At 30.6% G+C, this 16,066-nt stretch overlaps 1 protein-coding gene across 2 annotated transcripts; it reads left to right on the forward strand.

Moving 5' to 3' along the window:
• The first annotated feature begins 8 nt into the window (after positions 1–8).
• Positions 9–15,912, forward strand: LOC127710604 (uncharacterized). Of its 2 annotated transcripts, none has more exons than XM_052216559.1 (8): positions 9–87; positions 5,247–5,669; positions 6,558–6,655; positions 8,089–8,196; positions 12,093–12,286; positions 13,663–13,751; positions 14,222–14,371; positions 15,767–15,912. In XM_052216559.1, the coding sequence occupies exons 2-8, from the start codon at positions 5,250–5,252 to the stop codon at positions 15,893–15,895; spliced, it is 1,188 nt and encodes a 395-aa protein (XP_052072519.1). In that variant the 5' UTR covers positions 9–87; positions 5,247–5,249; the 3' UTR covers positions 15,896–15,912. The 2 variants fall into 2 exon arrangements, with proteins under 2 accessions (XP_052072519.1, XP_052072526.1); XM_052216566.1 differs by having other exon boundaries at positions 10–110.
• The last annotated feature ends 154 nt before the right edge of the window (positions 15,913–16,066 follow it).

The following is a 16,066-nucleotide window of genomic DNA, read 5'->3' on the forward strand; positions in this document are numbered from 1 at the left end:
TCCGAGGTGTTCCGAATAAAACAAAATGTCTGCGCCCATGAACACGATCACTTCATAAACTTTATTGATTGGTTTTAACTATTTAAGGTGCGCTTTGATAAAGCCAACAGGTGAAATAATTATGTAGAAAGGAAACTTAATGTAGTCCTGCAATTTTTCAAAAGCAAATAATTTCAACATATCAAGGAAATATGCAACAAAGCAAATTCATACATTAATCAATTTATTTTTTGAAGATTGAGGTTCATCATAACAAATAGACAAACATGATTGTGTTAACACACCTCTAAAATTACTGTCCGAGTACAGACAAAATTGAGCATCTGGAAAAGTTTTAAAAACTAGCAGCACTTAGACTGTATTTTTATGTTGAAGAAAGTAAACTTTTTATGGTCCTTAATTCAGAAGGTGTGAACAGTGGGATATCCAGTGAACGAAAAAACAAAAGAAAATTAACTCTTCTTATGATAGATTCGAGAAAGTCAATAATAAAACAATACCGGTGACGACAATGATAAAAATTTAAATTAAGTTACTAAGCAAAATCAAACAGACCTAACATTAAATGTGAATAGATCGAGAAGACCGCAAATACTTGTACAAAACTCGAGACGACCTTTTCTTAAAAGTGTTTACAAAATAGTAGAAAGATACATGTACCTTCTTTATTCTTAAATTTTTTAACCTGCACAGACAGACTTTTAAATGTTTATATTCTGACACGAAAAACAATAGTTCTCTATTGAATATACATGTGACAAGAGCAGTAATAATTGTACATTTTAAAGAAATTATTTGTTAAACTGTTATTAGAAATATACATGCAAATACACGATGTTTTATGTTCAGTATTTATCGAGATAATTGCTTAAGAAGCATGCGAAATTGAAATTTAAAAACTGCCAATCTTTGCTGCATATTGATAAAAAAAATCAAAAAGATCTTTTAAGTCATCAATTTTCTGAGTGTTCCAAAAAGTCCTTAGTATGTTACAATTTCCCAAAGTATGCTGATTTTTTTCACACCTAATTTATCGGGCACACCCGTCTGCTCTTGTCACATGTATATTCAATAGAGAACTATTGTTTTTCGTGTGAGAATATAAACATTTAAAAGTCTGTCTATGCAGGTTAAAGAATTTAAGATAACTCTTTTTATAAAGTAGGTATCTTTCTACTATTTTGTAAACACTTTTAAGAAAAGGTCGTCTCGAGTTTTGTACAAGTATTTGGGTCTTCTGGATCTATTCACTTTCAATGTTAGGTCTGTTTGATTTTGCTTAGTAACTTAATTTAAAAAGTGCCAATGTTTGCTGCATATCAATCTATTCAGAATTTTTTCTCTGACTTTCTCTGATCTAGCTGTATATATATATTCAAGAGTCTATCCCAAATTGAGGTAAATTGTATGGCTTTCCAAATACCGTTTCGATTCCTAACATCACTGAAGAGACATTAATTGTCGAAATCTGGATATGGTGTACAAAAACCTATGCACCTTTTGTTTGCGGTATACCGTCTTTTCCGCAAGTTTATTGTTTTCTGTTTAGTATTTAATTTATAATTAAGATCCATTTATTACATCGGTGATCCGTTTATTTGGCAATCGCCAATGGCAGTCAGCAGGGTTTAAGAACATTTGTTGTTCGACCTGTTAGTCAAATGCGTTTTGTTAAAATATACTTTTTCAATTTTTTGGTCTTTTGGAAAATGTTGTTTGTGCTGTATTTAGACCCCTCTAACAAGAAATTTGTTTTGCATGCACACGTATAAAAATTGCGGTTTTTATCCAACGCAATCATAGGTTTGAACGTTGTTTTCAATTTAGACTTGTTTATATATATATATATATATATATGAATAATTAGCATGTTCCAGAGAAGTATACAGACAGTAAAAAAATAAATTGAAGTTGGTGCTCCAGGAATTTGTTCACATAGCAACATTTTAAACCAATTTTACTCCAAGCACCTATAGCCTGCTGTACTTGTCGTTGGCTACTTAAGGAGGAAAATGATAACATTGAGTGGAACTTTTGTTTTTATTTCAATTTATTTCCATTTTTACCATTTACCAGAACGTTTTTCTGTGAATCCATAATTGATAGCGTCCATGCTAAAATGGGACAAACATTGAGAAGATCTAGTTTTCAGTGTTTACAGGGGAGGTAATATTTTGTCACTAGATTTCCCACTGTGAACTAAACTAACTAGGGTGGAACTTGAGATGCCCTTTTGGGTAACAGTATTGTTTTCTGAACAATAGATAGGTTTTGTTTGACACAATTTGAGGATGAGTTACTTACCTTTTGTCACCATGTTGGAGGATTCTAAGTGACCAATTTCCTTCTTAAATCATCTAAATTAAACTTGTTATACTGACCGTTAGACTTTAAAAAATGTGTTTTCTGGACAACCTTAATTTATTTTAGTCTTTATTGATTCATCACTACAATCTAGTAAGGATTTTTTGTCAGACTTGTTTGCACCGCATATTTGAATTTGGTTAGTCAAATAGGAAAATCAACCATTTACCCCTCCAAAATGGTGCTTAAGGGAAATAACTCAAACTCAAATTACGTCATATTGAAACCTATCTATAGATATGTGCACAACAATTAAATATGATTTAAATAGTATACCACAGCATTGCTGAGAATGAAATATAATTTAGCTGTTTGTTTATTTTGCCATCTTCTCACACTCTATTATATTTTACCAGCTATCGGTTCTGCAGGTGTATTAGGTGACACAGATCAAAATGTGTTGTACACTATTGCAAAATCCATTGTGTTGCAATGGCTATACAAAATTCCGTCTAAATTTGCTGTTATGCCTGAACATGATAGCAAAAACAATTGTTTTAGTAGCAATTCAGAACACAGATCCTATTGTATTTGCCATCCCGATAGCCAGTAATAGGGTGTGCATCTGCTATGGTGAAGAGAAATAAAAATGGAACTCATAATCTAAAAGAATTTTTTTTTTCCTGAAACACACACATGACAAAGTGAATTTCATTTTAATATATGTCATCTATGTGCCACTAGACCCTTAAAATTTTCCAGCTGCACAGGTTTGTCTGCACTCTGAGTAATCTTTTTATGAGTTAGGTCAAACCAAAGACTTGAAAATTGGTATTTACTGCTTCTCCACTAACATCATGGCATTTAGGAATAACAAGAAAGACTGGTAGACTTTGAGGCAGAATAATGTGTCCTGATAGGATGGCATGTCTACCTGCAGACTGTTTTGTTACCTTCTAAACTACTGTAAATCGGGAAATTTTCGTGATTTATTAACAAAATCTAGATTCACACCGTTTTGAATTCACGATGTCTCGGAGTCCTATATAATTTTTTTTTATAAATAATTTGGAAACTGTACAGTTTTAATCAATATATGTATTAAGATCAAGTGATCAAATCAATCAGAAATCTTTTTGTCAGGTCGGATTTAAAATTATTAGTCGTGTTTGCTTGTAAAGAGAGGAATGACCTAATTAAGAATGAATTACATGCTGACAGAATATCTGCTAATTAGTTAATCTTTTGATCTGATTAATCTGTGCAGCAGATACAATGGGTAATCATTTTAAAACTGATTGACAGGTGTTACTTATATAGCTATAAGATAGTTGTTTATTTAGCAATACCCGTAATGTATGTGTAAGACTATCATGAGATAACGTTTTGATTTCTAACATTGACTTTCCTTTAGAAATAAAGTTATATTTTGCGGCATAGATCTGTTGTCTGTAAAACCGATGTTTTAAATTAGTCATCTACATATCCTATTAACATAGAGTAATGTATGGTCTTCCTGTTTGTGTTTGGATTTCCTTGAAATAGTTGCGGTCATTTTTTTTTTCGCGTTTCAACTCTTCCCACGAAAATAAAACTGTGCGAAAATTTCCCTGTTTACAGTATTTAGTTTAGAATCAGACTTAAGAGTGTCTGTCTAGTACTAACTAGGGTTCATTCTCATATCACAATCACATGTTCTTGTTCTGATATGCATGTATTGGATGTTAAACAAAAATCTATCATTACCATCTTATTTCTGTTATTTATATTAAAATCATTCAAAGATAAAAATGATTTCTATGCAAAGTATCAGTTAAATGTGTTTATGTGTCAACATTTTATATATGGAATATGTCAACAGTTTGAATTCTACTATTTTTTTCTTCGTAATAAAAACAATTCAAAATCATAGTATCATAGTATCATACAGTAAACAACTTTAAAAAGACTGAAAGGTTCATCATCAGTACCCTATAATGAGAAAAAAGAAAAGATTGGACACTTTGTCTAAAGGAAAAATATGCATTCACAAAAGCTGCAAAAAATGAAATCTTTATTTTGTAGCGCTCTAAAACCCCATGGAAATTTCAAAATATGCCATTATTATATAAAAATCATGAAAATTTCTAATTTGTTGCATTTTTCCAAGTACCCAATATATTTGCTTTCAGTAACATAAAGCACATTTGAGAAACAACAAAATGATTAAGAGAAATAATAGTATTTACATATAATTGATAAGTTTTATTAGCAAAAAGTTCAGGTTTTGCCAATCAAACCTAAAAAAGACAAGATAGGACAGCGATTCATATTGCCATTCAAAAACAGTGTTCAAATATCAATATGATGATAGAAAAATATACATAATTAAAGTTATATTCCAAATCATTATTTATAACACATGTTCTGAAAGTGTTACTGCATCTGGCAAATTTGAGATGACATAATTTCTGTTTTATCAAAACTAGCTGCTATTTTTAGAGCATGAGAAAAGATAAAACTAATTATTTATTACTTCTATGTGAATTTGAAATAGTCGTTTTCAAATCTTTGTGGCTGACACCCCTCTATTTTGAGAAGACTGTATCTAATACACATTATTCTGATTTTATATATAGATTTATATAATTTGATTTTGTAGTTAGTCAAGGGAGACCATCTGCATGTATCAATTCTTCTTGAACATTATAATTTGTGTGCTATCTAAGAAATTAGTGATCCCTTGATAGTTTACAATTTCAAATTGAAAGCTGACAACAAAATGTTATATCCTATTGATATACTTTTGCTAAAAGGAAAAAATATACTGATTCATACAATATTCAAATAAACTAAGTTGATCTACTTATAGATATATGTTCAAAAAATTTATCTCCCCTTTTTGCTTAAAAATATTGTATATATAAATATATGTGATGAATATTTGGTTACTTTTTTTGTAGATCATGAACCAACACAAGAAAAGAAAGTTTCCAGGAACAAGTCATTCTGTTCAAGATCAGAAGAAGATAAAACTTGATTCAATTAAAAATGAAAATTTAAAAGCTAACAAAAAGAAGAAGACACAACATAAAGGATCTGCAGTTTTTTTAAAACCACAGAAAGAAGGAAAGACTAATGAAACAGTTACAAGTGTTCAGACTTCAGATAGACAGCCAGGTCTCAAAAAGAAAAAGAAACAATGGCAGTCTGTCAAAGAAAAAAGAAAGAGACTTAAGAAAAAATATCTAAATATTAATAATACCGGTGACAAAAGTACTTTAATTGAAACAGATAAAACTACACAAGCTAATCTTTCTGAAAAAAAAGTTAAATTACCACAAACTTCTAATGAATATTCATCAAATTGGAAAAATCTTATGAAGGTATGTTTATATACATTGTATGTGTATGGAGTTGCTAGTAAGGAACCTCCTAGATGGTGTCTTTAGTTATATCTTATTGGTTTTTTTCTGTTTTTTTTTTCATTTTGAGATTTTGGTAATGATGTCAGATCTATGTTGGTCTCTAAATTTGAACTTTTCTAAAAGTAGAGCGATTTAGAGGTCGACATAATTAAAAGGAATTTGTCTATAGGTGTTGACTATATGTTGACCAATAAATGCCTTTTGATTGGTGACATGTACAGTTCCCTACATTTTGATTTATTAAAAGTCAGTCTACAAAATACAAATTGTAAAAAAAAGTGGATATTATTTGAAGACATGTTAAAAAGTATATATCATATTTATGAAATCTGATTTTATTAAAAAAAACTATAATATTGTATGATTTGATACAGCTTGAAAAGCTAGCTTATATTACAAAAAAATGAGCTAATACAGCAACATTTGTATGAGAAATTTGTAAAGAAAATAAAGAAAATTCTATAAATTTCCCATTAAAATTGTAACACTCTCAGTGGTGCTGCCATATTGATTTTTCCCTCTTTCTACTCACATAATCAGAGTATTTGGACACTTGCAGCGTTGAATATTATTGTATACTTTGAATTAGACCTCTGTACTCGTATCTCGGCTCAAAATAAAAGTTTGCTTTGGAAATGCACAATACTGTTAAATTTGATGTTTAGACAATATCTAGTTTAATATTGATATTTTATAAGTTTGTATTAACATATTTATTAGCTGATTATCAGAGCAAAAGGAGGAAGTAAACACAAGTTAACCTAACTTACATTGTTCTCTGCTAAGAGTTTTAATAATATTACACAATGTATAATAAATCATGATTATGATCATTTCTCATTACAGACATTAAACATTCCACAGACAAAGAAAAAGAAGAAGAAGCATGATGAAAAACAGTTACCCAGCATACCTAGTGGACAAACAAAGAAAGAGCAAGAAAAGTATAAATAGAAACTTGGGCTGTAATAAAAAGAATCATACATTCTAATTATCTGTTACTTTGTGCATCTTTAAAAAAAAAATGCAGAAGCAAATAATATTAAACTTTGCAAATATATGTAACTTGGTTGTCCACATTAAGTTTGTTTCTTTGATTCCTATTTAAGGAATGACTGTAATATTTTTTCTGTCTATGAAGAAATAACATCAAAAATGTGGTGCACACTGAATAACCCGCATAGCGGGTTATTTTAAAGTGTGCATCACATTTTTTATGTTATTTCCAATAGACAGAAAAAATATGACAGTCATTTCTTATAATTTAATTCTAAATTCCATTTTAAACCTGAGTAAACCATGAAAAAACGTTGATGACATCACGGTCACATGACAAAATTATGTCTATGAGCTGATAAACAAAACAACGTCAGCCAATCAGAAGACGCGTTACATCCAAAATTAAATTATTAGGTAATGAACAGCTTTACTTTACCAAAAAATAATCATTTTTGATTAGATAAAACTTAAAAATCTTGTTCTTGTGTGGTATTTTCAATTTTTGTCACTTTAAAGCCAATCGGTATACTATTTTGGCCATTGAGTCAAAAAGAATATGTAAGATTTTTTTATTTAATGACTTATTTGACCCAACTTTTGGACTTAAAATCTCAGTGAATTTTAATAATACTGGTATATTAAAATAAAAGAATTTCAGTAAATAGAAGTCAAATCTGTATACCAGATATGGCTTGTAGATATCCCTCAAAATACTTGGCAAGTATTGGTTCTTTAATCAGTATAAAAAGATCACTATTTCTTTATAAAGGAAATTGTTTTTGCAGTGTACTTCATGATATGGAATTAACTGAAAACAAGATCTAATTGTTCCATTATCAATATGGTCTGGTATAAAACCTCTAGTTAACAAATGTCTCAGTGTGATACCAAGACAATTTTGAAATGGCATCAATTTAATAATATGGTAAAGTTTTGTAGACTAATAAGGGTTAACATTTGCCAGATTTTGTAAATTGATATGAATTGCTCATTCAACAAGATTTTATTTTTTAAGTAAGAAAAGGTATTCTTGAAAATACCTGGACTTTGGAAAAAGTGGAAAAAATTAATTAAATTTTCAGTTGTTAATAATTTCTTGTTGTCACTTCCTTATACATGAATTTAGGTCTGAAAAGCTCACTTTTAATTATGTTTTTCACAGTATCATGTTTCCATCTCATGAAAATTCACTCAAACATGTTAGTTCAACATAAGTGATAATTGATTGTCAAAATTTAGTATTCATAGATATAGGAAGATGTGGTATGCATTTTCTTAACTGTAACCTTGATAAAATTTCATTCTTTAGTTTCAATGAAATTATTTAAGGCAGAAAATATAAGCTAGAAAAGATACTATTATTCATTTATTGATCCAGGGAACCAGAAATTTGGTTTGATGATGTAGATGACATTCTGCTGGACAGGAAACCAGAATCTTCAGAAAAACAGCCAGATAAACTTGTCAAGCAGCAATCATTTACAGGGTAATGTAGATTTATTATTATAGATCATCTATGGTTTTGAAAAAGAGAAGGATTTTCCTTCACTACATTCTCATCTAAGAGCAATTGGCTTATGACGTCATCATGTTCCCACTTTACTCGACTGAGAAAAATAATTCTCAGTCCAGTAGCTTGATTTGGAAATTATCAAAGTAAATTATTGATAAAATGAATTATTGACATTGCACTGCATGGTCTCATGGTATAAATTATACCACTGTCTTAAGTGAGGTCTACTGTGGAAACATTGTCTACCTAAGAATATTTAAGAAACTCATTGAAATTATTGAACCAGACGAGTAACTTATTTTTATACTACCGCAAACAAATTTTGCGGTCGTATATTGGTATGACGTTGGCGTAGTCGTCCGAAGACACAGTGGTTTTCACACAATAACTTTAGTTTAAGTGAATGGATCTCTATGAAATTTTACCATAAGGTTCAATATCACAAAAGGAAGGTTGGGATTGATTTTGGAGGTTATGGTACCAACAGTTAAGGAATTAGGGGCCAAAAATAAGCATTTTTGTAACTTCCCGACAATAACTTGTGTTTAAGTGTATGGATCTCTCTGAAATTATACCACAAGTTTCCATACCACAAAGGGATGGTAAGGATTGGCTTTGGGGGATTATGGCTCAAATAGTTTAGGAATTTGGGGCAAAAAAGGGGGAAAAACAAGGGTTTCCTGGTTAATGGACAATTTAAAAGCAGTGTAAGGGAGGTAATCCAAAAACAAAATTTTACAATGTTGTACAATGTTGGATTACCTCCCTTACACTGCTTTTAAATTGTCTATTTAAGACTTTTATGATGTATTTAAATGGGTAATTATGGTTGCAAACTCCATTGGTAATTTGAATTGAGATTATGACCATATCTTGAGGGAAAGAATTTTTATGCCCCCGGCGTAGCGGAGGGGGCATTAAGTTTTACCCTTACGTCCGTACGTCCCAAAATTTGTTTCCGTTCTCTAACTTAGTTTGCCTCAACCAAACGTTATGAAACTTATGCTAATGCTTATTACCACAAAACACAGATCAAGTTTGAATTTTGGTGGCGTCACTTTAACCGTTCTAGAGTTATGGCCCTTTATAAATGGAAAAATTGCAAAATTTTTATTTTCTTCTAAATATCAAGTAATTCTTAAAATTGGAGTTATCTTCCTTTGTCCATGATTATAGTTGAATCAACTACAATCAATGCTTTATACAATGCAATGTTTAATTTTGACTTCCACTGATAAAACACAGATCAAGTTGAATTTGGGTAGTGTCACTTTAACCATTATTGAGTTATGCCCCTTTATAAATCGAAAGATTGCAAAATTTTTAGTTTCCATTCTATAACTTAAGTTTGCCCCAACCAAACATTATTAAACCTATACACAATATTCATTACCACAAAACTAAGATCAAGTACAAATTTTTTGTTTCCGTTTTCTAACTTTAGTTTGCCTCAACTAAATGTTATGAAACTTATACACAATGCTTATTACTACATAATACAGATTAAGTACGAAATTTGGTGGCAACACTTTTACCATTCTTGAGTTATGTCCCTTTATAAATGGAAAATTGCAAAATTTTTAGTTTCTGTTCTCTAACTTAAGTTTGCCTCAACCAAATGTTATGAAACTTATACACAATGCTTATTAAGTTATTACCACAAAAAACAGAGCAAATTTGAATTTTGGTGGCGTCACTTTAACCGTTCTAGAGTTATGGCCCTTTATAAATGGAAAAATTGCAAAATTTTTATTTTCTTCTAAATATCAAGTAATTCTTAAAATTGGAGTTATCTTCCTTTGTCCATGATTATAGTTGAATCAACTACAATCAATGCTTTATACAATGCAATGTTTAATTTTGACTTCCACTGATAAAACACAGATCAAGTTGAATTTGGGTAGTGTCACTTTAACCATTATTGAGTTATGCCCCTTTATAAATCGAAAGATTGCAAAATTTTTAGTTTCCATTCTATGACTTAAGTTTGCCCCAACCAAACATTATTAAACCTATACACAATATTCATTACCACAAAACTAAGATCAAGTACAAGTTTTTTGTTTCCGTTTTCTAACTTTAGTTTGCCTAAACCAAATGTTATGAAACTTATACACAATGCTTATTACTACATAATACAGATTAAGTACGAAATTTGGTGGCAACACTTTTACCATTCTTGAGTAATGTCCCTTTATAAATGGAAAATTGCAAAATTTTTAGTTTCCGTTCTCTAACTTAAGTTTGCCTCAACCAAATGTTATGAAACTAATACACAATGCTTATTAAGTTATTACCACAAAACACAAAGCAAATTTGAATTTTGGTGGCGTCACTTTTACCATTCTTGAGTTATGTCCCTTTATAAACATAAAAATTGCTGAATTTTTTAGTTTGTCTCAACCAAATGTTATAAAACTTATACACAACCGTTCTAGAGTTATGCATGTTTACAAATAGAAAAATTGCTAAATTTTTTGTTTCTGTTCTCTACTTAAGTTAGCCTCAACCAAATGTTATGAGACTTACACACAATGCTTATTACCACAAAACTCAGATCAAGTTTAAATTTGGGTAGCGTCACTTTTACCGTTCTTCAGTTATGTCCCTTTATAACTATATGATATGCAAGCGGGGGCATCATCTGTGTCCACTATCTACATTTATTTTTTTTTTAAAAAGAGGGGGAGGGGGGTAAAAAAGAAATTGGGTGGGGGGGGGCAATTTTTTCTCATTTCAGATTTCAGAAATTAAACAAAATTTCTTCACATATTTTTTCTTTTGCAAAAAAAAGGTGGAGGGGGGGGGATTTTTTTTTTTTTGGAGGGGGGGTCAATATGCAACAGCATAGTGTATTGCACAAAAGCAAAAAAAAATGGGTTAATTTTTATTTATTTTTTTTTGGGGGGGGGGGTCAATTTGCACAGGCACAGTGTATTGCTAAAAAGCAAAAAATTGAATATAAATTCAAATCATATAACCAATTCTAAGTTCTTTGACTACAGTTATTCTGTGTCAGAAACCTATTATGTGTCAAATATTTAATTACAATCCAAATTCAGACCTGTATCAAGCGCGAATTATTGTGTCCATTTTTGTTCAGGGTTGGACCTCTGCGGTCGTATCCAGCTGCCCCCGGCGAAGCAATTTATTTTTAACATGTTATGACATTAGAACACATATTTCCAAAGAGTGTGTGACCTCATAAGAGGTAAAGAATGTTGTTCTTTGAATGTTTCTACTTGATGGATGTTAATTTCTTCATGACTTTGTCTTGGAATTTTCTTCCATATTTTTTTTAACTTATTTTTGCATTTAGCACCAACATATTGATACAAAATAGGATAAAAATAGGTTGTCACCTCTTGGGAAAGTTTTGACATGCCAAACTCTATTGATAGTGTGATGAAAGCTGTTTGTGCATCTTTCTATCCAGTTGTCAGCATTTCAGTTTCTGGACTATATATGTCTTTAGAGTAAACTGAACATAGTATTACATTTTGTCATAAAGAGTAGAAAAATTTCAATATATTTTATATTGCTTGTATTTAAGAATAAGACTCAGAGCTGTTCCATGAAAACATACATTTGACCAGAGAAAGCACTTTGAAATCTCAACTATGAATCTGTGTCAAGTACCGGTACAGTGAAAATGTTAGTGAAATTCTGAATTTTAAAAGTGCCTTCCCTGGGTACCGTATACCAGTATGTTTAAGTGGAAAAGACCTCCTGCCAATAGGTTAAATGTCAAGAATCACTGCAGTTATAAATAGATTGACTTTCATTTATATAATTCAATAATCAAATTAATGTTGACTCATGAAATCTTAAAATTTTATACATTCTAATTGAACTTTAATTTTTCCCAGGTTGACAAAGGACATTGCCATTGATTGTGAGATGGTAGGTGTTGGATGGGATGGCAGAGACAATCAGTTAGCTAGAGTGTCTATTGTTAACCATTTTGGAAACTGTGTTTATGACAAGTTTGTAAAACCCAAAGAAAAAGTTACAGATTACAGAACTCATGTTAGTGGTATCAGACCAGAAGATATTGAAAATGGTATTTAATCAAATATATTTGTTAAGATAGAAAATAAAAAATGTACTGTACAAGGTAGAACCAAACATAATAAATAATGAAGATGGTAATGTACTGTTTTGAATATGTAAAAGTGTATTGAATTTATAGGTTGTATTTCTCAAGTTCTCAACAAACTGTTTCTATTAGTTCTATAATTAAAATTAATATGGAAATTTTGGAATGGAGATAATTTTTACAATCCAAAAGTATATTTTTGCCAAATCTTTAATCTTAGATATTCTAAATCTTGTTTTGTTACAAAAATATTTTTTTTAAATGTAAAACTTTCTTTAAATAAATTTTCTACAAATCAAAGCTTGTTTCCAGGGATTTTAATGTGTGGAATAATAGTATGGGTAGTCATTAGTAAAATTGCATAAATTTTCATTTTCATTTTCACTTTACCAACTTATAAACAGGACTTTCATACAAATTTGATGATTTAAATATATGTTTACATTTAGAAAAAAAATCATCATTCTGAAGAAATTTGTACACATTTTTATTAAGATCTTCCCTGTATTTATTTTCTCCCACAGACAATAAAATTGAGAATGGAAATGGGGAATGTGTCAAAGAGACAACAACCCGACCATAGAACAGACAACAGCAGAAGGTCACCAACAGGTCTTCAATGCAGCGAGAAATTCCCACACCCGGAGGCGTCCTTCAGCTGGCCCCTAAACAAATATATATACTAGTTCAGTGATAATGAACGCCATACTAAACTCCAAATTGTACACAAGAAACTAAAATTAAAAATAATACAAGACTAACAAAGGCTAGAGGCTCCTGACTTGGGACAGGCACAAAAATGCGGCGGGGTTAAACATGTTTATGAGATCTCAACCCTCCCCCTATACCTCTAGCCAATGTAGAAAAGTAAACGCATAACAATACGCACATTAAAATTCAGTTCAAGAGAAGTCCGAGTCTGATGTCAGAAGATGTAACCAAAGAAAATTAACAAAATGACAATAATACATAAATAACAACAGACTACTAGCAGTTAACTGACATGCCAGCTCCAGACTTCAATTAAACTGATTGAAAGATTATGTCTTCATCATATGAATATCAGGCACAATCCTTCCCGTTAGGGGTTTAGTATCATACCATCATAACATATATGAGAAGAACATAAGCATACAATATAGAAATAAGGAGATGTTGTATGATTGCCAATGAGACAACTATCCATAAAAATTGAAGGACAAGATGTGAACTATAAAAGACCACTGTACAACCTTGTAAAGCTCTTATAAAAATAATGTACGGTTAACATGTCTCTGTTTAAAGTTGTTACTCAATGAATTATAAGAAATTGAAATGTTTATTTGTTTACTTTTTGACAGCTAATGATTTTGAAAAAGTACAAAAAGAAGTATGTGAAATACTAAAAGATAGATTACTTATAGGCCATGCTATACAGAATGACTTGAAGGTAAATCATTATAATGGTTTTCAAAAAATTAACCATTGTATCAGTTTGAAATTATTTTAAAATTGAATAACTCAAGTTGATATCAAGCGATATCCAATTCTCACTTGTTATGAAACCTATAAATTTCAATTATAGATTATTGTCCTTTAATAATTAATTACTATTTCATTTTGAACTGAATCAACATGTATTTCACAATTGACAATTGCATCAAATTAGATTGCCAAATCATATTCAAACTAAGCAAAATTTTAGTTAGTTCATTTTTGTCCTTTTAGTAGTAACATTGAAACATTTTGTTTCTGAAATTAATAATGCTACAGGGAAATTGATATCATAGCTACTGTGTATTTAGTTGGATAATTTTTTGATACCATGTTTTAACAAACATATTAAACCTTTGATGTAATATTTTCAATTAAATTTTTTTAAAAGCTTCATATATTTTATATATATATTTAATATTTTAGGTGTTGTATGTAAGTCATCCTAAGAAAATGATCAGGGATTCATCTAGATACAAACCATTCAGGCAGCTGTTTGATGGAAGAAATCCATCATTGAAAAAACTCACTGCAAAAGTTTTAGGTGTCACTGTACAGGAAGGGGAACATAACAGTGTAAGTTAAAGTGTGTGTTAAAATTGTTACAGGGGAGGTAACTCTGTAAGTTAAAGTTTTTGTAAGGGAAGCATATCTCCAATGTTAACATAACCTGAGATCACTTTTCACTGCTAAACACTTGAGTTCTATGGAATTCAAGGGCATGTACTAGTCTATTTTATTTAACAGCTCTTCATTGTGGGATAGCTTCATTGCTGAACATATGGTAGTACATATATATAGAGTTGCACATTTGTTAAGATTTAAACAAAATCATTTAAAACAAATTGCTATAACAAGTAGAACAGCTATTATATAATAATCAAATCTTACTGATTGACTTTGTGAATCAACTGTATATTTACAATTTAATTTATTATACCCTGATACAAAGGAGGGTGGTATACTATGTATCCCTGTCTGTCAGCCTGTCAGTCTGTCCCATCAAATTTCAGTAATTTTCTTAGAAACTACAAATCTGAGCTTCCTTAAATTTGGAAGCAAGATTCCTGTGGGCATGCTTTAACGTGTGAAATGTTTTCACATTCAGATCTTATTAACTTTCTGTTTACCAAATGCTTATATATTCTTACACATAATGGCCATTGTTGAAATTTCTGTCAAATTTTTCTCAGGAATTAGAAATCAGAGGTTCTTAATAAAGAAGCTGCCTGTAGGCATGTTATATTGTGTAAAGCATTTTCACATTTATCACTCATCAACTTCCTGTCAACCAATTGCTTATAGATTCTATAATGACCATTTATGAAATTTTCGTCACATTTTTCTCGGTATCTACCAATCAGTAAACCCTGAAATTTGCTATCAATATTCATGTGAGCATGCTTTACTTGTGATGTGTTATCAAACATTGCTCTTCAACTTCCTGTTTATTGCCGGGATATCAGTAGTGAGCAGTATCTCACTGTTCATCTTGTTTATTCATTGTTTACATAATGGGCTCATGTGCAGTAAATTAACTCCTGATCAGGACTGAAAGTTTGCCTCCCATATTCCTCGTTGCCCATCCAGCATGGAAAGAGATTGGGCCAGAACCCCATGCTTGAGTTGGTACATGGGAGTTAACTCTATAATTCATAGTTGATGTTTTAGGTGAAATAGTGCTCGGAACAAAAAATAAGAAGATGCCAAGGGGGTCAAAAACCCATAAGTCTAAGAAAGACAGTCAATACCTTGGTCAAATGAAAATTTTGAAAAGACGAACAAGTCCACAAAACAACTAAATAGAAAATTAAAGCAGCACAAACCTTACAGAAAACAAGGGCTATATTCAGGTGCATGGGAAGGATAAGTAGTTGCCGCTTCACTTGTGACACCTCACTGAGGTCACCTGTAATATAAATAGATTTGTATATTATTTCAAGTTATAAAATTTTTATTTTTCATTTACAGGTACAAGATGCCCAAGCTGCTATGAGACTTTATACAATGAATAAAAAAAAATGGGAGAAAGACTTTAAAGACAAACATAGACAAATAAAGAAAGGACCTAAGAAAAAGAAAAAACTAAAAATTGAATAAAGTAAAAATGCTCAATATTCTTTTTTTATTATTGGTGTGAATATTTCTAGAAATTGCTGCCTAAGTATTTTCATTGACTTATGAATTGTTTGCCTTTACACTAATATCCTTTAAAACATCATGGATAATTGACTTGAATTTAGTGTACATTGTGGCAAATAGGATTCAGAA

The sequence above is a fragment of the Mytilus californianus genome, unplaced genomic scaffold, assembly GCF_021869535.1.
Source record: "Mytilus californianus isolate M0D057914Y unplaced genomic scaffold, xbMytCali1.0.p SCAF_1, whole genome shotgun sequence".
In the NCBI taxonomy this organism is placed as follows: domain Eukaryota; kingdom Metazoa; phylum Mollusca; class Bivalvia; order Mytilida; family Mytilidae; genus Mytilus; species Mytilus californianus.